The sequence below is a fragment of the Euleptes europaea genome, chromosome 4 (assembly GCF_029931775.1).
Source record: "Euleptes europaea isolate rEulEur1 chromosome 4, rEulEur1.hap1, whole genome shotgun sequence".
In the NCBI taxonomy this organism is placed as follows: domain Eukaryota; kingdom Metazoa; phylum Chordata; class Lepidosauria; order Squamata; family Sphaerodactylidae; genus Euleptes; species Euleptes europaea.
The window spans coordinates 66,575,135-66,598,242 of NC_079315.1; the positions used below are offsets into that span (position 1 = coordinate 66,575,135).

At 42.5% G+C, this 23,108-nt stretch overlaps 1 protein-coding gene across 1 annotated transcript in view; it reads right to left on the reverse strand.

Moving 5' to 3' along the window:
- Positions 1-306: 306 nt before the first annotated feature.
- Positions 307-23,108, reverse strand: part of SNX24 (sorting nexin 24) — an 83,379-nt gene continuing 60,577 nt past the window's right edge. Inside the window, exons 4-7 of the mRNA XM_056848020.1 lie at positions 5,811-5,905; positions 4,126-4,158; positions 3,217-3,281; positions 307-453 (exon numbers count right to left, since the gene is read on the reverse strand). Coding sequence (XP_056703998.1) covers positions 383-453; positions 3,217-3,281; positions 4,126-4,158; positions 5,811-5,905 — 264 coding nt within the window. The 3' untranslated portion in view covers positions 307-382. The remainder of the gene's footprint in view (positions 454-3,216; positions 3,282-4,125; positions 4,159-5,810; positions 5,906-23,108) is intronic.

Sequence of the window (23,108 nt, forward strand, 5' to 3'; positions counted from 1 at the left end):
GCACGTACTAGAATGTCCTCTTTATCTACTGCCAGCAGTGGATACACTATACCGATGATCATTCTGAGACAAAAGGCTTAGTTTGATCATTCATTACAAACTGTCAAACATGTGATGCAAGTTCTTAATGCAATTATGTGTATGAACCTTTTAAGGTTTCAGTATTTACAGTTAGGTAAACAGATTGAACAGACTAGTGTTTTCCCAATTCATAATTTTTTTTAAACAGCAGCAATATTAATAACAATGATTTTAATTTTAAAAAAGAGTCAATGCTCTATAATTAAGCTTTACCTTATAGTCATGTCCATGATTTTAAGATAGCTAAAGTACACTTGTCGTCTTGCAGGAACTAGGTTATTGTCCACACAAACTGATTTTTCTACCTGGGCTGTAGGTGAGGATAAAATAATCCACGGAGTACGCCTTCAATAACTACATTTGGAAAGTCATCTGGAAAAAAAAGAAGGGGAGAAGAAAAACTGCTTTCTTAGGTTTGTCAATACAATATAAATGTTTTTGTTGAACTTAACAAGGCAGGGCCCAGCGTAATTTAGGATATTGCATCACCACCCTGTTTATCCATGCTCAGGATTGTGCTATTAGTAATGCTGTTTCAGCACTAAACTCACTTTAGTGTAGCACTGGGCATTGCTTGAATGCACTGCCAGATTTGTAGCTTATTGATTTAAAGGGATGTTCTAATACTTAATGCTGCAAGGCTCCAGCTCTTTATCTGAATCTTTTCTCACAAGGAAGATGGATTACACTGGCAATTCAATTTCTAACAAAATCTCAATATACTTGAAGGAATTCCAAGATTTCTACTGGGAATACTTCACAGCAGTTTTTCCATTGTAGTTTACAGCGCTGTTTAGTCCAAGTTGACTGGAAGAAGCGTATACCATCACATAAGCTTCCCTGGAACCGCAACACTATATAGCATGTCTAGTCCATGTAAAAAAGGACAAGTTTCTTACAGAGAGTTGGATCCAAAGGAGCAATATTCCTAAAAACAAAGAAGCTACTACTATTAATCACATAATGAAAACTAAATGAAACTATTAAAAAAAACTAAACCCCTTGGAAAGATTAAAATAAATATTGAGGGTTTTTTTACTAGGTTAGAATTTTCTCCTGTCTTGTGCTAATTCTGGAGAGAGAGACAAGCAGGGTAAATAAATAAAAGTTGTTTAAAGTCCAAAATACTTCACCCATTTTAACAAATACTGGGTTGGATCCAGCTGGGTTTTTTGTTCAGACTTGCCAAATTCTCCTCCTCATTAGAACTACTGTTCCACCATGGCTTTTATCCATACGGGTACCATAATCCTCGTATGGATAAAAGCCCTGTGGCACAGAGTGTTAAGCTCCAGTACTGCAGTCAAAAGCTCTGCTCACGACCTGAGTTTGATCCCGACGGAAGTCGGTTTCAGGTAGCCGGCTCAAGGTTGACTCTGCCTTCCATCCTTCCGAGGTCGGTGAAATGAGTACCCAGCTTGCTGGGGGTAAAGGGGAGATGACTGGGGAAGGCACTGGCAAACCACCCCGCAAACAAAGTCTGCCTTGGAAACGTAGGGATGTGATGTCACCCCATGGGTCAGGAATGATCCGGTGCTTGCACAGGGGACCTTTATCTTTTTACCATAATCCCCAAGGCAGATTTTTTTGGGTTGGTGGTCAAGTGGAAAGTCTGGGTAGATGCAACCCACTGAACCATTATTACGATTCTATTTGTTGGTATTCTGACCAGAAGAAGTAATGTTTTAAAACTGTTGAAAATCAAGCCTTTAATGCCAACGAGCCCCTCCCCCTCCAGTCAGATCCGGGGGGGGGGGGGGAGAACATTTCACTAATCCAGTGAAGGCCAAATGCTTCACCTTGGGAATCCAGAACATTCCTATTTTTGGATATCATTGCCAGAAGAGATAGGAAGAAGATGGTGTTGTTCTGAAGAGCTTCAGTAGGGGCAGACGTTCCACTGGAACGTTCCTTCTATTCTTAGGCTGACTGAAGTAGAGAATGAAGCCCAGGTGGAAAGAAAGGTGAGGCATCTGTCTGTCCTCATGGAAGTGGCCGGACGTAGAAGCCTAAGCTGTCTCTCCCTCATGTCATCTGCTGCTCTTAGAGGCTAAAAAAAAATCATATTATGGGCTTGATGCTGCTTGTGGGCAGTCAGTTAGCTATTCCCACCCCCCGCAAAGCTGCCTGTTTGAATGAAGCCAAAGTGAATAAACTAAGTTTTCAAAATATGCATTGGTGTATTTTGAAACACCATGCAAAATAAACGAAGTTGGAAATACCCCCCCCCCCATCACATTCTCTCATGCAATCAGAATGCATGCGGGTGCCAGGGAACCCAGGAACAACAGTTGGTACAATGTGGGGGTCTGCAGTGGGAGGAAGAATCAGCAAAAAATCATATTCTCCCCACCAGCAAAGTACCCTTCTTCCTGTGAAAAACAAGGTTTGGATGCAGGCCAAGATTCTAGCCTCTCTTTTGTGTACTCCATACTGGTGTTATGGAACAAACACAGGGCAGTGAATGCATAAAGAATCACGTATTTTTCCTGTTATGATATCTGGTCCTATTCAAGATATAATCCTTCGACCAGTGTTTATAGTAAGAAGACAGTCATGTAGCCTGGTTCACAAATCAGCTTCTGCATTGTTCACTAAAATGGCAGTGAAAACTGCATGCAATTACCCCTATTATATAACAGTCACTACCCACAACACTAGTGAATGGTAAAGACCATGCAAGCAAACTAATTTATGTGAACATCACAGACTTATCAAGATCTGGACAGGCTGTGTATCTGCAATTATATCTAATAGCCATTGTACATTTTATACAACTAGGAGCAATAGTTCCAACTGAGAAGATTTACAAGCGTTTGTTTCTTTGACTTAGCACAAAGTGCAAAAAAGGGATATTAGAAACTCACTCTTATCAAAAGAGCTTTAGACTGATGAAGTGTAGCCATAATATAGCATTAAGGAGTCATGGTGCTTAAACTAGTGTCTTCATGTTTATTTAAAGTAGTGTTCTTTTTCCATATTTCCTAGTTATGGTTTTTAAACAGCTCTGAAGTAACAACTCCAGATATATAGGCAAATTATTAGAATTTAGGCTCCGCATGTGTCAACAACGTGGTTTGTGTGGTGCAGGGTTAGATCAGTAAAAAGCTGTTAACAGATGACAGGTTTGATTACCATTGGCTGTAGGCAAGACATATGGATCCCTTAGGAACAGCAGCACTGGCTGGTGGGACAGTTTGCTAGAAAGGTCAAGAACAGGAATGTCAGCATCAAGGGACAGTAAAATGAATATACTACAAACTAGCTCCAATAAAGAAAGATGCAATAGCTGGTTAGGTGGTATGTTTGCTTATATAAGCTGACTTTACGGGAAAGGAAAAAATCCATTTTCAAAGCAACAAGGAATTTATTTAAGGGATAGATTAGGTTAGCATATTTACTCAGAAACAAGTAACAGTGAGTTTAATGTTACAAGTGGTCTAGAAACGTAGCCATCCGTGGACATCATTCTCAAATTGTTGGCTCTGGAATAATCCAATTGTAAAATAAGCAGTTCAGGACTGGAGCTGTCAGCAACCCATAAATGCCTTTTTTGTGCTAAAGCATCAGCATTAATTAGTTTCTGCTGCTTTGCTGCCTTTGGGTACTTTGGTCAATTTTTAACATATTAGTTGGTCAATTTTTAACATATTAGTGTATTTTAATATTTTTCAAGTTCTTTCTCCCAACTGTTACATAAAAGATAAATAAGCATGAACCTCCATGGTAAAACACAGTTAAGATGACAGCTTTTATTAGGCATTTTTTGGGGAGACAGTGCAAGTTTTCTAATCTATTAAGAGGCAAATATGGATTGCCTTATGAACTATCACAGGGTAACCTTTTACATACCTGAACCTCAGCATAATGCAAAATATTTACTTATGTAATAAATAATTAATACAAATCCATAAAGCCTGATATATAAAACAAACCTTATGCAATATACACACACAATTCTGCTAGGAAGACTGTTTAAATAAAACGACTTCTAAAGTATTCCATGACTTCTAAAGTGATCTCATGTAACCGTGAACGTCTTACCTTGATTCTTCTGATTCTAGCTCTTCAAATGAACTGAAATGAAATAATATATACAAAATAGGTTATATAAAGAATTACATTATTAAGATATATTTTCTATTGCAAGGCACAGATGCAGTGTTATCACATTGTCTTGACAATGCTTCACTGTAACCAGCTGTCCAAACAATTTTAGAAATTACTGTATTCTAATAGTATTAACTAGAAGAATTTGATAGTTGAGAATCCTTCTGACACCTGGCCTGTTTCTCCAATTTATACAATTGATGGTTCAGTCTCTTCACATTTTTTGTATACTTTCATGTGATTCAGATACACTCAGATGTGCATAAGGATCTCTGGCACAAGCAGTTGTCCCCATTCTGATCAATACATACAAAGATGCAGTGTCCATAAAAATAAATGGGGAAGCCATCTGCCTTAAACTCCAGTGAGAAAGGTGGAGTATAAATAATGTAAATAAATAAATAATAAATGCCCGTGTATTCATCTCTCATGACCTGGATAAAAGGCTAAATCAGAGCAATTTGGAAAAATACAGTATCTCACATTTGCTGCATCATATTCTCTTATTTGAAGTCAAACATGATGTGACAGGCAAGGAGATTTCCAGATGCACGTGTGGAGTTTTTCAGTGCATCATGTATAAAACAGATGTTGGACTCTGTAAGGTTTTTTTAAAAATGGCAATTGCAAGTGCAAATGTTATGGAAATAACCTCATTTCAGTGATGTGTGAACTTGCAGATTTTTTTCCAACAACAGTTTTTAGGACTACTGCTTTTGCAGCATTCTCAGTGCTGAGAGCACAGCTGCCTGGATAGTCCAAGAAGCATCCTCTGTCCTCCAAATATGGCTGCAGAGGTGGGAACAGCGACCACCCAAAAGCTAGGACACCCAAAAGCTACTAGGACACCCAAAAGACACATTCATAGTCCCAGTGAAGGCAACAAAAGGGAGACCTGCAAGGATTTGTAAGGAAGGGAATCTCAAGCCTTTTCCTGCTAGTCCCTGGTTCCACTCCTCTTTCTCCAACTCCATTTGACCATCCTCCCCCTCTTATACTTTCACCTTCCATGCTCTTTCCCTTATCAGGCATGCGTCAATCATTTTTTGGTTTTGTTTTCCCTTACAGTCCCCTTGTCCAACCGCCTGGCTACTTGTCCCACTTGCTCTTCCCTCACACGTCAGCTCTCTTTCTTTGTCCCTTGTATTTCCCATGGTTTCTATCTCCATCCCCTCTCCTCGTCTCACTCATGCCCCCCCCCTTACCTCCTTCCTTTGTTGGGTTCTATTTTGGATTGTTAGAGTGATCCAAAATGCCAGCCAAAGTCCAGTCCCCTGATATCTGCATATTTGTACACACCACTGTTCCATTTTGGAGGTGTTTAACTTCTCATTTTTTCAAAAGGTTTTCAGATTTTTCTGAAAACAAAGGTGGGGGCTCCCCAAGGCTTGGAAAAACATCTACCATAACCCCAACGGGCCCCACTGTGTGTTTTTTTTAATCAACTTGTCGAGAACATCTTTAGGAATTAGATATATGTCTATGGGAATTAGCAGTTACTATTTTCAGACAGTTGAGTTGTTTTATAGAGAGCTGCTGGTTCAACTGCTTGGCCTATCTATAACTCACTGCCTTTAAATTTTTTTTTTTTTTTTTTTTTTTTTAGTTAGAAGTCTTACCCACAGCTTTCAGCTTTTGGGAGAGAAGGAAAATGCCGAACGTTGAGGAAGTCAATAAAAATTTTAGGGAGCTCTTCATTTTCTAAAATAATACTCTACAACAAAGAAAAAAATGGATCAAGATAATGCATATAATTAACGTTAATTGTAATAATATGCCTTTAGAAAAAAAGTCTCATTATACTTTATAAAGCCTAATGAGTTTATTGTGAGATAAGCTTTTATGAGCCAGAGTCCACTTCATCAGATGCATTGAGTGAATCTCTAGAAGTAAAGATTGCCTTGTCTGTTTTCCAGCTACATATACCGTATTTTCCGGCGTACAAGACGACTGGGCGTATAAGACGACCCCCCATTTTTACAGTTAAAATATAGAGTTTGGGATTGTCCCGAGTCCGCGGCCTAGGGCCGGCCCTCAGGACTGCACCCCAACCCCGCGGCCACCCCCGGTCCTCCTGGGGCGGCTCAACCCCCGGGGAAACACCACCACTTACCGGGGCGGGAGAAAGAGGGGGCGGGGGCGGCCGGACAAGCTGGCAGAGCGCCGGGAGGTGGGGCTGGCAGGAGGAACAGGAGGAGGCCGGGGGCCAACCTCCCGGCATGGAAGAGTGTGTGCTGACCTGGAGCGGCGGGACGTGGCTCTCGGGGGGAGTCGGCGAGGGGAGAAGGGAGCGGGGAAGAAGAGGGGGACGGGGGGCAAGAGTAAGGGCCCTCGAGAAGGGCGAGGCTAAAGGCGAGGGGAGGACTGAGCCGACGGCCCGCGGAGGGTGGGGCTAAAGGAGGGTTTGGAGGGGAGGGAAGCCTATAAAGACAGAACCTGAAGCAGAGGCCGGGGAGGAAAGGGGGCATGTTGGGTATGCTAGGCGGCAGCCAAAACACCCTGTGCCGGGAGAAGAGAGTGGCCACCCCAGCCCTGGCCAGCCGGCCAGCCAGCCACATGCCTGCCTTGCGCTGCCGCTGGAGCACAGCCGAGCACTTCCCTCCGTGCACCCCGGCGCGCCTGGCTCCGACTCTGAGCCGGGCAGTGAGCGCCCTCGCCGGGCTCGCCTCGCCTCCCTCCTCTGGCGGACATGGACAGAGCGGAGGCGGCTCCCCAGGCAGATTTTCCAGTCCGGCTCGGAATTCAGCATCCGGCGTATAAGACGACCCCCGACTTTTGAGAAGATTTTCCTGGGTTAAAAAGTAGTCTTATACGACAGAAAATACAGTATTTAATAACTATAGTCACTTCATTTCTCGAGCTCGAAAGACTCTCATCCATCATGGCAGCATGGAGAAAGAAGTCTCCTGAGTGCCTGGGAGCCCTCCTGGTTTCATTAATGAAAGATTTAGAGCATGTTAACAAGGTGAAGAGAGTGTTTGGTTTGACTGATCAGCTTACAATGCACTGGTTCATCTATAAACAGAAAGTGACCAGGACATGAAACTGAAAATACAAGAGGCTGAATTTTCAACACAAACAACCATCACTTAAGGAATGACCTCAACACTTTATCAGGAAAAACTTAATTAGCAATAGTCAATATGAAATAGAACACAAATTGTAAAAAATAATGAGCTTCTTATAGAAGAAACTGGATCAAAATGATGATAATCAAAATAATATAAAATGTTCACCAACCCTCTTCTAGACTTTACTACACCTGTTCTGAAATGTGCAGTTCATACTATGATAGGCACACATATGGCACACGGAACATTTCTGCCAACTCCAACATACTTGTTTCTGAAGGAGAAATGACTCAGTTCTTGAAACTACAAATAGACCAGTCTATCCTTATTACAAGCCAGCACTGTAAAAGGAAAGTGATAATTTAATAAGTGGTCATATGGAGAAGAAGAATGAACATGGCTGATCTAAAATGGATGAGAAAAGAAAGTCTGAGACTATCCATGGAAAGTAGTATATGATATAGATAAGTAAGGCTGGTCCATAATAAGAACAAGAAGGAGTGAAAGAGACGTCAGGTCATTTGTTCCAACTCCAAGGGTGGATTAGCCATTATGGCCATTGTGATTTTTCCCAGTGGGCCAATGGAGTGGGAGGCTGCCTCTGGTGAGCTGGCTGAGTCCAGTGGTGAGGACAGCACTAAACAGCTTGGATAAGTTGCATGCAAGGAAGGTGTCACCTGGTCTGGCCAAGTTGTGTGCAGGATGATGAAGCTGCCACGTGGCCTGATAAAGTTGTATGTGGTGAAGTGCTGCCTGGCCCAGTCACCTGTGGAACAGCGAAGGCGCTGCCAAGCCAAGTTGTGCGGGAATGGGCTTGCTGGGCAAGCATGAAGGGTACCATGACAGCTTCTTTCTTCTGGCTGGCTCTGCCTCCCTCCCTTAATTGAATGGGGGGCAGGCTGTGGGGCATGGCCTTTTGAGAGGCTTTTGGACAGGGGTTGCATTGCTTGCTCTTGTGTCTCTGGCTATACTTTGGCCTGGAAAGCATAGAATTCCCCTCCCCATAGCAAGCAATGGAGGATAGCTGGGAGCATCTTCTTCAGAGGCCCATGGGTCCAATTCACTTGAAATTAGGTGGCTATTTAAAGGACTGGCACCAGCAGCTCTGCTGCTATTTTGGTGCAATTTGGTTGAAAACAAAAACAAAAAAACGGCTTCTCCAGTACTCTGGAAAAACGTCCCAAAGGGAATAATGGAGCCAAATAATTTTGGAATCCTGAAAAAAACCAGATCCAAATACAAAACCAGTATGTGGAGCCTGGAAAACCACAAATACTAATATTTTTCAGCTCCCTGATATCTGGATCCAAAAAATACATTTATTTGAGCTGCATATCCCTAGTTCAAATCACAGTGCATCACCCTAGGCTGAAAGCAGGTGGTGTGAAATACACATTACAGAAATATAGCAAATTAAATTTTGTTTGAAAAAAAAATTAAAAGAAGCCAACATTGCTTTGTCACTCCATCTATTTTGTCTGAATGCAGGATATTTCTCCTGGCAGAGTAGATAGCAATGAGGGAAGTGCAGAGTATACTTGATGGTTCCTCAGAAGATCTGAAAGAGTTTACCACCTGACTGAAAAGTAGCCAATGAATATACTTGTGATAAAATTAGCCTATCACAAGCTAATCAGTGCCTTATTTCCGCCATGTAAAAATATGGTTTGTCAAAAACTAACCTATGCAAAGAGGGAGTCAGGCACGATCAAAGTAGGTATCCATCAGTTCTTACAGATAAGACATAAAACCTTGGAATTCTGACAGGTGCAAAGCTTTTCAGTTCACCTTTAAATGAGAATTCTGCATTAAATGTCTTTTCCATTTGCATTTTGTAAATTCAGCACTCTGCTGCTACAAAATTCATCTTGCTCTGCATTCCAGTTATGCATGGTGGGGGTTGAAGAGGAATGCAAGTCAAAGGATATGTGAACTGCATAACAATATATGCTGTGAGCCCAAACAAAACAAACTGTTAATAGTTACTAATCTAGGTACTGGAGGAAAACTCGAGAAAGCTCTGTAAACAATTAATGGTACTTTTTAACACAGGCATAGATTACTTCAATGTATGGGCCCAATGGAGGTTATTGGAGCAATCCAGTTTTTGTGACTAAAGCCAGGGAGATTGAGCATACTAGTTGCTGCTGCTATTTTTTAAAAAATAAAAAATCCTCAACAGAAAGCCTTAGTTAATCAAATCCCCAAGGACATTTTTTGTGGCCCTCGGGAGCTCCGGGGCCCCGCCGTGGAGGCACGGCATAGGGCGGCCTTCCCTGAGGGTATTTCTGGGGCCACGGCTTGCAGGGTTGCTGCGGCGCCCTTTGGACCTCCTCTTGCTGCCTCCTCTTCCCCCTATAACTGCAGCATGCAGGAACGCCGGGGCACACTGTAAGCCCCTCTTGCTGTCGGCTGTTGAGCAGCAAAGGGGGGGGGAAGAGGCCCGTGGCTCCCGGTGGCAGAGCATGTGCTCAGGAGCCAATCGTGTTTCAGGGGGCCTTTTGTGGACTCTGGGGCGGGGAGGGCATGGAGCCTGGGGCCAGGTCGTGCGGGGCCGGCGGGTGTGTGTGTGTGTGGGGGAAGGCTTTTCTCTCTCCCTCTCTTTCTGTCTCTTTCTTTGTCTGTCTCCCTCTGTCCTTTTCTTTCTCCCCCTCTTTCCATTTCTTTCACCCTCTCTCCCTTTTCCTCTTTCTCTGTTTTCCTTCCTTCCTCCATTGCCGATCGACCGCAGGCTGCGCCTCCCTGGCGCCTCGTTTGCTCAGGCCCACCACTGGCTGCCCTCCTGCCTGGGAGGGGGGGGAGGACCGGGGGAGCCCTCCAGGCCTTCTCTGCGTGGCCTCCCCTGGGATTGCCAACTTCCAGGTGGTGGCCGGAGACCTGGCAATCCTAGCCTCTCCTCCCCCATCGGGAGATCTACACCTGGTATGGCCCCCGAATGATGTTATAAATGTGCAAATGGCCCTTGGCAGGAAAAAGGTTCCCCACCCCTGTGGTAAATTATGACTGCAACAGGCGTAGACACCTTAGTTTGCATGAGCAAGAGGAATGAGTTAAGTAATATTTTATGTACATTAAAACAACAATTTCCATACTACCTTTGACATGGTAGTTCCTGTTGCCAAACTTTTGATACTTTTGGTAAAAGGTTTTTCTGGATCAAAATTAGGAAATTGTTACATTTTTCACCACTCCTTCTGGCAAGGAGCTCGGGGAGGTGTACATGTAGTTGGATCCAGCCTCTCCTTTGCTTGAGTAGGAGGGCACTTCCAATTAAATAAGTGGGTACAATTTCCATGGATTCCCATGTTCCACTGCAGTTGCCAGTTCCACTTCCTTAATGCTGAGGAACAGCTCTTTGGGATGGGAGGTCGGGCAAAGGATGCTGCAGCAAGATGGAGGTAGTTGCTCTCGATTATTGGTTTCCCCACCACAGTTCTTCCTTTCAACACAGAGAAAATATCATAACCCTGTGGGGAAACTTAAGCTGAAAGAGAGCCACTGGCCTTACACCTGAGACAGATTATGAAATATGTATGCATATTGTTCTTGAGGTGCTCTGAATATGCTCAAAGCCAGCAATATTCCAGAAGAGGATGCTTGTGCTATAAGGTATTTAAGAAACAGAAGCAAATAACTGTTGTTTTCTGCCTCCAGATAAATAAACTGTACTTAGAGATCAATGGTGATTGAACTAAACATTGTGACATGGTTTCTTCCAAGGGTTTTAGAGATGTTCACTATTTATTGCCATATTTTACTAAATATATTCAGGGGTATGAAAATAAAAATCACTTCCAGAGATGTTTATCCAGAAATGTTTTAAAGGCATACAAGATTATTATGTAATAAAATCCCTGAAGTCCCAATCTTTCTACCATCTCAGCTTCATAAAAAACACATTCCCAGAGGATGCCATTGATTAGTCGCACATGTTCTTTCAGTGACATCCCAAATTCTTAATTGTCAGTTATCTTTTCTCCTTCAGTAAGTAAAATATAGTCACAAAATTGCAGAGGGACTTGTTCTGCCTTAACCTTAGCTAGATGCCATCATGCAGTGGAAAACAGTGCTAAAATATCACAGGATAATGCTCTCCAGAATGGGAGACATATAAACAGCATAATGATTTCCCATGAGTTTCCTTTTTAAAAAATTGTCACTAAAGCCAGCATAAATGGTGACACATCTTCACAGAGGACACCATGAAATCGAACCCTGGCATTCTAGTTAGGTCCAAACCTACTCATCAGCCAATTATAACAGTAACTGAACAGCTCGCTGAAAACTTAGACAAGACCATTTTGCTAACCTTCTGAGAGCACACCAGAGGACTGCATTGTTTTCACTGATTGATTTTCTTTTTAAACACACCAAACAGCTCTAAAATTCATTTTCCCACCAATCATCCAGCCTAGTTGCTCAAGATCCACAAGCAATCTTATGCCTTGAAGAGTCAACGTGGTGTGCGCTAAGATGCTCTGTTTTTGAAGGTTTAAATTCTTTTTTGCAATCTTTTAGTCTGAGATGCCCTATTGTTAGGGTGAAAAAGTTCGTGACAGTTTTTCCTCTCTTCACAAGGAAAGATGCTTCACAATATCTAATTCAGTGGTGCAGCTAAAAATGGTAGAGAAAAAAAATCAATATCTTCTGGCTACAGTAAGTAGGCTTGAGCGTCAGCCTCCACTGGGACTAAACCCGAGACTCTTTATAGAACACTTTGTAGTATATATTCCTCTGCTTGTATTTCCTCCAACAGTAGCTTAAAGAGTTCAATGCTAGGTAAAAGTTAGCAAAAGAACATATTATACTAAAAATCAAGGAGCAATCTGGGACTTTTATCTAAACCAAGAATGAGCTTTCCCCATTGATTTAAAGGGAAAGGGGGGACACACAGCAGATGTGTATCACACTTTTCTTCCTTTCAAGATGGCATTAATTGGGGGGGGGACAACAGAGGCCTTCATGGCCTGGTTGTGAGGGTCCCAGTAGGGGGGTGCACTTCAAAAATTAATATTTTAATTCCATATTTGAAAGCTGGGAAATTTCCTGCAATATCAGAAGTAGGGGTGTGCATTAGGCTAAAGCTGAACCCAAAAATATAAAAAAATACATTATTGGTATTTTTCAAGGGGGGGGGGTTACCAGAAAAAATGGCAGCAATTAAAGGAAGCTGAAAAGCGGATCCTGAATAATGCTGATTTTTTTTCGACGTTATTCGGGGCTGCTTTGGCCCCACTGCCATTCAGTTGCTACAAATCCCAGTTCTTTTAAAAACGATACAGCCTAGTAAGTAGCAGCAGTCTAGCAGTAATGCAAAAAAAAAAAATTAAATGGAAACACACGCAGAATGACTGTGTTAATTCTCTTCAAAATACTAGACAGCAATAACTTCAAGGAAAGCACAGAACAAAAGAGACGCTTCCAACTCTGATTTTTTTTAAAAAGTTGACTTGTAAATGTTCAACTTTAGCCAAGATAACAGATCATTAAAGAGGCAGCAAAGCTGTGCCAAAACAGCTACAAGCGAGTTTAAGACCAGAATATTTATAAACGGGGGATTCCATTCTCAAGAACTAAGAAACAGACCAGCAGTAACATCAGTTATTAACTAGATTTAGTTCAGTGGCTGAATTTCCTGCAACTGAAGGAATAAAGATGCTGATTGAGAAAGAAGGATCATTAGAGAAAGGAGTCACATGTGGAGAGGGAGGGAGGAGATTACATGGCATAGTGCATTGAAGAGTGGTGATTTTTCAAGGACTGCCCCAGTATAAATAGTTTAACATGCATATTATGGAATGCATATGTCTGTCATTACAAAATGCCACAATTGAATTTCAGAAGCAAATTAGCTATATTTCTCACCTGCCAATATTACTGGGTAATCGTGACACACAGTCTATGGAGTCACCTGGTCTACATGTGATGAAGCAGCCAAATAAGCCTCTCCCATCCATATTATGAAAATAACACCACTCTGAATAGATGCATAATTCACTCTAAAGCTCCCATCCCATTTTTTTAAAAGGGGAAGAGGTACATGAATCTATATGAAACTCCTGTGCCACATGTGGTTATGTCCATGATGGAGAAATACTCGGGTGAAAACACATGGTCACTTTAATCCCTGTTTCAGCCTCCTTCAATCCCTGTTTCAGCCAGGATCGAATGCATGTTTGGCGAAATGCATGCGTTCGATCTTGGCTGAATCCTGGCTGAAATAGGGATTAAAGGAGGCTAAAGTGACCATGCGTTTTCGCCCTAACTCCACTACACAAAGGTCTAGTGAGAGAATGGGCTGGACTTTAATGAAGAGTATGTAGGGCAAACAGCACTGTTAGTTAAGACGGTGATTATTGTCAAAGAAGAGTTGGTTTTTATATGTCGACTTTCTCTACCACTTTAGGCAGAATCAAACCTTCCCTTCCCCTCCTACAACAGACACCCTGTGAGATAGGTGGGGCTGAGAGAGCTCTGACTAGCCCAAGGTCACCCAGCTGGCTTCATGTGTAGGAGTGAGGAAACCAATCCAGTTCACCAGATTAGCGTCCACTGCTCATGTGGAGGAGTGGGGAATCAAACTTGGTTCTCCAGCTCAGAATCCACTACTCCAAACCACTGCACCATAATGGCTCAAAGGACCTTAAGACCAAGGTTCCGCTTAAAGGTGACGGGTTGGGCAAAACAAAACCAAAGTGCTAAAGTGTTGTTCCACACACCTCAGGGTAGCAGTACCACCAGTCCCTTAACTACCCACATAGCCAGAGACCAATGGACAAAGCCTCCAGCCCTCCCACATCTAAGATCACAAAAGTAAACCCTGCAAGATTGTACACTTACAAGGCAAGTTCCAAAACAAGTTCCTTTGGTAGCTGTAGCCAGGTGGCCCAAAGTACTGGATTCAGATTGAAGCCCCAGAGTTCAAGAACACCACAAAATATAATTAAAGCGATTTATTAAAAGAATGCACAGGAATATACAATAAAAGAACAGTTAAAAGTATAAAAATAATAAAGCTGAATAATTAACCTAAGTACTTTTACAAGTATTGGTTCCAGTCTAGATGTTGCCTTGACAAAACTGAGTCCAAGGTAGTTCCAAAGTCCAAGCCAAACAGGTGCCCAGCTGTTCTGGCCCATGCAGAATCAAAAGTGTCCTAAAGCTAGTTGTATACCAAACAGAGAGCAAAACTAGGATAAAAGATCTTTCCTTTAAGTCTCATGACTTGTGTTGGTATGATTCTGGTTGACCAATCCAATGTAGGCCTAATGGTTTAAGTTAACCAGCCATTGGTGTTACTAACCAGGTGACTCAACCAATCAGGTAAGACTGCCACTTAGCTCTGACACACCGCATCTGTAAACAATCCAATTAAGCAGGTGCCTTCCTCCAACCCACAATCCTTTGCACTAACAACAAGGAATGTGTAGGCCCACTCTGGCGGCATAGAAACTGCTAGGCCTGATGATCTACCCAGCACCTGTGGAAACCTCCCATCCTCTTTACTTCTCCCTCTGAAGCTGCAGTCAGCTTGACCTTGGTTTGTCAGGGAGCAAAAAACTTCCATGTTTTTCCAAGGCCTCCACTTGAACCATTATTGGAATTTTGAACAACAGACTATGAAAAAGGCCTCGTCTCTTGCTGATTATCATCTGATAAGCTTGTCTTCATTAGTTTTTAGGTGAGCTGCTGATTTCTAAAAGACGTTTCTGATAAGTTATCTTGTAGAAATTACAGTGATCTGTGAATCAGATATAAATTGTCTAGTGATTGTTTCATTAAACAGTACTAAAAGGGAGTTAGTGTGCTCCATACATTCAACAGAAGTTTCCAAATTTAGCAGAATAGTATTCCTCTGTTTAGCATTTGCCGATGCCGTTGATAAAAAATACTGCATTTTTCCAATGCAGTGTTGAAACTCAATTATCTGAACCTACACTCCTAAATAGAAATAGTTTTTTCCGTTTTCTGGTCTCATATGCTCATTTCCACAAGTATTACAATGGTCTACAGCTTTAGCCCCAATGGAAAGATTTAAAATTATTCTGAGCCATTTACAAGAATTCTAATACTGCTCAAATAATTCTACATTTGGGCATGATCATACAAAGCATCAAAGAACATATATATGTATAACTTCTTTGTAGCTCAGAGCAGTTGTAGAAAGCTAGGCCAAAAAAAATGTCCTAATTTACCTTCCTTTCCCCCAGTATTTCTGACAGAGCACTACAATAAAATAAAGTTCTAACCTACAACAACTATTCTGATTTTGTATCAGTTATATCACCATAAGTCGAGATATATAAATACATAAGAAATTATCTGAACCACATTTTGAAACAAACTCCGCTGGCAAGTGCCCTCAGAAGACTTGGTAAGAAAATGCAGATGGCACTAAATTAACTGCAGTATTCACTGTGCACTCACGTCTAATGATACTTTTGCATCTACAATAGATCAGATTTCCTCAGAAGTGTTATCATTTTGACTAGGGTTGCCAGGTCCCTCTTTGCCACCGGCAGGAGGTTTTGGGGGCGAAACCTGAGTTGGGCGGGGTTTGGGGAGGGGAGGGACTTCAATGCTATAGTGTCCAAAGTGGCCATTTCTTCCAGATGGACTGACCTCTGTCGGCTGGAGATCAGTTGTACTAGCAGGAGATCACCAGCTAGTACCTGGAGGTTGGCAACCCTAATTTTGACAGAAAAGAGCCAGATCTGCAATTTGTGGTTTTATCTGTCTTTAAAGTAAGCCTACGGAGGCTGTCGCTTTTCAGGCCAGTTCTTGCAGCTAGTGATAGGCTGGCTGAGGCTTGTCAAGCAGAAGTTTAATCAAGAGAAGGTTCTGTTGGTTAGGGATATACAAAACTCTGGAAGTTACACAACCAGTGTGAGTAAACTCACCTCCTCTGTGTGCACGCAAAGTGAAGTCATCTTGCAGCCAACTTCTGGCGACCTCATAGGATTTTCAAGGCAAGAGACTAACTGAGGTGGTTTGCCATTGCCTGCATCTGCATAGTAACCTTAGACTTCCTTGGTGGTCTCTCATCCAAATACTACCCAGGGCTGACCCTGCTTAGCTTCTGAGATCTGATGAGTTTGGGCTAGCATGGGCTAGCCAGGTCAGGGCCCTCCCCTCTTACTGTACTCCCATTCCCTCCTGCACAGTTTGGGTTTCCTCTCTGTTCTAGAGTTGCTCCTGGATGTCCATGTGGTGGATATGGCCAAGTGCCTTTTACCAACTTTAATTGATATCGATCAGCTGCAACAGTTCTTGGACAGTACTAGGATGATTGCAACAGGCTGCTTATTAATAGAGGTCATGTATCTCTATACCCCTCCATCTTTACACTTGCTCACACAACATGAATGGGCTTCATACCTTTTTAATCTCCTTTTTGCAACTCAAAACAGACAGTGAAAGCCATGAGTGTTCCGAATACGGACTTGCTGGTAGTGCCGTGCAGAAAAATGCTGCCCAGAAGGGAAGGAGTCCTTTTACACTGTTTTGGAAAAGAGGTCTTCCACTCAAGGCTGCTCATTCTGTTACTACCTGAATTTGGACTTTCTCTGCCATTATCCCCACCTTTTCAAGGACGTGAGGAAGGCTCTGGCATTTTTCATTTTTAAAAAGTAATTTTTTTTCAGAGATTAGTTGGCTGCTTATAGAAACCCAGTCTCATTCAAAACCTTTTTGTGGATCTAATTAGTGATTATGATGGTATTGGTATCATTTGAATCTGTATATTACAGGTCATCCCATTAGTTATTAGCTTTGAAGCACAGTGGGATAATTTCCCGGTGCTATTATACCTCATTTGTTGAGCTAATTATTACTTCTGTTGAGGTGCTGCATTTCATTTAAACTGCCTCGTACCTCCGACTCTTTGTCTGTTCTCAGTCAGTAAACAATAACTGGCAGTGGAGTGCCATGTCTTGAGCAGAGAAAAATTTGTCCCTGTACCAGCTACCTGGTGTGCTTTTTAAATGGAGGCACCAGGGATTGAACCTTCTGTAACCAAAACATGTACTTACCACTGTGCCGGAGGTTTTTAGCAGGATGTGTTCTCTTCTTTAGATTCAACTTGGTCAGAAATTTCTTTCTTTCGATAATGCTATCCTGTCATTTTTCTTTTGAGCCCAAGGTGGCTTATAACTATCTGCCCAAAGGCAATTAACACACTCACAACTGTATAAGTATTGAAAAAAATCATAGCAGGAGAGTTCCTCCCTCAGTATTTACCATAAAATACACTGCAGACTAAATACAAAAACTGGAACACTTTAAACTGCCCACGATGGGGAAATTACAAATTTCAGCTGGGTTCAAAGAAGGGGTCCAAATCACTGCTAACAACTGTAGAAACTCTTTTCTTTATTGACTGATCACAATCAAGGTGAGCATCTATTCCAAAGAAAGTCTGAGGCACAGACTGGGGGGGGGGGAATCCTGAGGTGTTCATCAAACACACCCTGGTTGGGGGAGGGGCTGCAATATCTGGCTAGAGCAGTGGTTCTCAACCTGGGGGTCGGGACCCCCAAGGGGGTCGCGAAGTGTTTTCTGGGGGGTCGCCGCCACTGTCCTGGGACAGCCCCCATCCCGGGCTGTCCAGGACTAACCCAGGTGCCCTGTAACCCTGATCCATCCGCGAGGGCAGGGAAGATCCCAAGCAGAGAGGTGAGGAACTGGCCGACCGACAGCCAGAAGGAGCCAGGCTGCAGAGACGTGGCGGCGTGCCGCCGCACACCAGCTGTAGACCCACTGCCCAGCTGAGAGTTGGGCAGGCCAGCCCTGGGCGCGGTCGCACCTGCGCTGGGCGGATGATGCGGCAGGATGTGTGGGAGGCCGAGGAAGCTCCCCTGGCTCAGCCAGTTCAGGTCTCGGAGAAGAGGGCGGTCCCCCTTGAGGCCGCTACAGCCATGTTGTTTTTACTTTTAGCCACGCTCGGGTGGGGCGGGAGCTTCAGCCTGGAATCCAAGTGCGCATGTCTGTAGTGTGCCTTCGCTTTTCTGCCCTGAGTCATCAGTTCTGCTCTGCCCTGAGTCATCAATTCCGCTCTGGCAAGGCCAAGGGGGAGAGAGTCGAGGTGCATGCGCAGTTTGGGATTTCCCCCTCGAGTGCGCAGGTTCGGTGAGGCGCAGAAGGAGCCGTGACTGGTGGAGGGGAGAAAAAGGCACAAAAAGTCCGAGCGGGATAAGCGGCCCTCGGCTCTTTCCTGGCCCTTCGCTCTCGTGAGGTGATTAAACGGAGCTCCGCTTTGAGGGATAACTGCAGTTCTGTGCACAAGCAGTGTCCCAGTCACAAGAGAGGGGGTTTCCTCACGAGTGCCCCGGCCTGCTTGGAAGAGTTTTTGGGGAGAGAGGGGAGGACAAGGAACGCAGTGCATCCTCAGAGGCACTCTTTCCTCCGTGCTAGGAAAGGTTGCAGCGCCACACAGTCACAGCCGCTGCGCAACAGGTGGTAGTACCGTTTGCTTGTTTGTTTTAAACTTTAAAATTTAAAGTAATTATATATATGGATACCCTGGACTGCCAAAAAAAAAGTGTTTTCTTTATCCTATTGAAAATGTCATTTATGCAAATTTATGCAAATGTAACGAGGGTCACAGGTTACTTGGCAATTGTAAAAGGGGGTCGCGACTCGAAAAAGGTTGAGAACCACTGGGCTAGAGGGTCATACACAGCGAGGCTGCAGCACCCTTTATAGACCGATCTTAAGAGAACAGTTCCATTGAATACAAAGGCCAAAACAATATCTGTCCCAATATATGGGTGTGCGACAGAACACCAAGAGAAGGGAGGAAAGATTTCCCCAGATTCTCTTCTCGCTGTGGCCCTCCCCTATGATATATCCTGTGCCATTCCCAAGGACTGCATGGGGATGGCGCAGGAGACTGCAGTGGAAAGGAGGGAGCCGGCAGCAATTTCCCCCATGAACTCAGGTCCATGATAATTTGTATCCAAGGCATGGCCTTTCAGGCCCCGAAATTGTGTGTGTGTGTAAACTGCCTTCAAGTCGCAGCCGACTTATGGCGATCCCTTATGGGGTTTTCATGGCAAGAGACTAACAGAGGTGGTTTGCCAGTGCCTTTCTCTGCACAGCAACCCTGGTATTCCTTGGTAGTCTTCAATCCAAATACTAACCAGGGCTGACCCTGCTTAGCTTCTGAGATCTGTATCAGGTCTAAAAAATGTTAGCAAAACAGGGAGACTGTTATTTTAAAACACACACACACCCAATACACAAGTAAAAAAAAAGGAAAAAGAGGAATATATAGCAAAGCAGGCCTTTCTTCTTTAAAGCCCGTTTGTATTTTGCTTATTGGTAAAATTATAGAAATCTCCACAAATTGCTTTAAATTAGTGTGGTTCTCCTAAGCCAAGAGAGAGTGATGCTCTGCTTTGTTTATATGTTCAGTCCATTTTGCCTTGTTGCTCTCAGTGTATTGGTTTATAAGGCGCGTCCTTTAGTAGAATGAGGGCACTGTCTTCCACCTTCTAAAAAAACAGACACACACATACACCTGAAATGAACATGCCTAGTTACATGCTGCTCTGTAACTATAGGAGCAAATCAATAGCAGCTGAATGCCATCTGCTTTGGGCAGCAGAACAGCACCAAAAGTGTGAGCAATGCATCTTCCCTTATTGAAAGGTTATTTTATGCAAGTAAACAATTCATCGTCTTCTTGCACGCTTGATGCTCATTTACCACTTTTGATCAATAAAATATGCAAAACAACAAAAAAATTGAATCCTAAGAGTAGTTCTGATGCCAGCGTGATAGCTAATCAATATTCAGGTCTCCACTCTCAAGAAGGCGAGTGGTGGGAGTACTCTCTTTGTATGAACCCCTGAATTAAAGGAAATGCATATTGCTGCTTCGAAAACAAGAGAGGCTCGAAAACAATTGTTTGTATGACTATTAAAAGAAGAATAAGAATCATTGTCTAGCTGCCATTGCTCCAATTCTCAGAGCTGCCTCTGTGCCAGCTTTGGGTTCGCTTTCAGCTCTTCCCTGTTTCAGGTGAACAGGGTTTTTCTGCTAAAACTAAACGGCAACAAGTTGTGGTGGGTTTTTTTGTTTTGTTTTGCAGTGTGTACTTTGAGTCAGACCACAAGCTGCCTTATTGCACGAGGCCTCCTGACAATTCATTTAAGTACTATAATCCTTGGCCGACACTTCGCTTCATAGACTTTAACTTTAACATAGACATAAACTTTAACTGCCTCCAAAACAACCACTGAAACTCTTAAGTGCCCGAACTCCTGTTTTCAAAACCAGCTCTTTGAAGCATACCTTGACCAGAAAGACTGTATTGAGGTTGAACTAAATTCAAACACACCAAGCCTAAACATATTTGCTTGGAAAGCACCATTGATTTCAAATGGTATTTAAATACAGTAAAGTGAGTTTAAGATTACAGCCATAGAAGAAATGTCACTTCAAAAAGAAAAGTGTTCCATGGAGTATTAGAAGACAAATAGTACATTTATTACATTTCCAATATATCTTTCTTTGGACTTGAAACAACTATTTAAATGTTTACAAATGAATGCAGGAAAAGTATTGTCAATTAACGTGCTGGACAATAAGCAAACATCTGTTATTCTCCCCCCCTCCAGTGTTTACATATTGATTTAAAAATAGCTAGTTAAACAAGAAAAATTAGTTTGTCAGAGTGGTGCTTTTACAACAGAAGCATTATCTGCATTCACTTTTTACTCATAATTAGTATTTTATCCAAGTCTTTTTATAAAAAGCATTCCATGGGTGCCTTAAATATAGTTGTTTTGAATCTTTGTTCAGAGCAGTAAAGACACAAGTAGTGAAACTACAGCAGTGCTTTATTTTCTGTTAACATGAATAGGAAGCAGTGGAGGTTTCTGGCAAATGGCATTCTAAGGTTGCTGTACTAAGAACATCTAGAAAATGTACATCTAGAAATGGGCTTCTTGTACATTATCAGCTGATGAAACAGACTTCTTGAAATCTATACTATATTCATGCAGCAAATGTGTATTAATCATTGGCTACAACACCTCTGCTATAAATGTCCTGTATAGCAATTTGTAAATGGTTCGAGCATTTAAAAAATCACAGCAGATAGCTCTCATTCAGCTGCACAAGGCATAAGCGTTTGTCTAATTCTTTTCAGCTGCAGCCCATCTCTCTTAAATAGGCTTCGGGAGAAGGTTCCCTGTAACCAGAGCTATATAAAACCCATATGATTTTGACCAAGTGAATAATATAGAACATGGTCATGGGAAGTGCAGCAGCTTTGAGTCAATGACCCAGCTAGCAGCAAGAGTATAATTTAAAGGCAGAAATTTCCAGTGCATGCACCGTTAGCCACAGTGAACCTGTTACTGCTCTAAAGGGAATTGTTTGCCTCTTATTAGATTTTCTACAGCACAGCTATAAGTGATAAATGTACTGCTGTACTCACTGTCAAGTTAATCAATGCTGCCAAAGTTTTGTTGACCTAACAGTAATCCATAAAGTGAGCGGCATTTTCTCTATCCATATGACATCTCAGTCCACAGTGGGATAGGAATCCTACAGCAGCTTTGTAAAAAGACAATCAGACTGAAATAAAGGAAGTGTGTGTGTGTGTGTGGAGGGGGGAATAAGGAACTTTCAAAATTCTGCTTTTAAAGCAGCAGACTTCAGGATTCTTTGCCGACCTGAGGAGCAGAAAGACAAAATAAGACCTGCTCCGAAGGGTAAAACGCTAGCAAATTGATAACTTCACAGATGATAGAACCTCTTGTTTGTAGAAGCTCCAAGAATCTCAAGCAGAATAGCTGGGAACCAAGTATTTTTGTCTCTAGTTCAGTGCGCCAGCTCAAAGTCAGTGCCGTGAGCAGTAACTTCAATACTTTTGCTACGGACTGGAGTAATTCGGTCCGTATGAAAGGAATGCCCACCAAAAAGGCTAAAAACAACTACAACAAACCCTTAAAACATGAAACATTTTCCAGTGCAGAAACATTCCCCAGAAACTTGCTCAGCTTTCACCAGCAATTATAGGCATATGAAATATGAATTCCAATTGATTTTTCTTTTAGGGGTCACTTGGCTCCATGTTATGCACTCTAGACATTTATTTGGGTGGCAAACAGACATGTTTTTATAGGGATAACCTGAGCAATGTAATCCTTGTTTGTTCATTGTTGTAGCGCCTGTTCTCTGACACTTTTCCCCTCCCCAAACTCAAGTGTAAAAGATTTCTTAATAAAATCAGGAAAATAAAATGGCCAATTTAAAAAGCGAACATGAGGCAGCCATTCAATAGTTACTAACCTTTTAACTGTAGATCATCTTTATAGTTAATAAACATCACTGGCCTGATAACTACACATTACAGAGTGGGGGCCACAGCTTTTTTTTCTGACATCCTTCCATCTTTTCTTACAGGGATGGGTAATTTCCCCCCCTCCCAACAAGAAAACTGTGGATTTACCTGCTCTGTAAAACCATTCAAAGAATTTATTTTTAATTGAACTAACCACTTCAATTTAAAACCTGTTTCCTTACATATTGCGTTTTCTACAAAGGCATATAACAGATTAAATGTTGAACACTAGACAACCATGTATATCTTTTATCTGAGTGTTATAATACAGACTCTTTAGTAGCTCCCCGATAGCCTGTGATTGGCATGTGCTGAATAGACTGCAACCTCACCCACTTCACCCATTCTGCTGCAGTTGCAGGTACACAACAGACAGAAAGCGACATTCGTTCAGTATCTGCTTTCTTATTCTTATGTTTACTGCTTGTTTCTTTTACAGATTGGGGTGTGTATTTGGATATGCCAAACCAAAAACAGGCACCATTTGACTT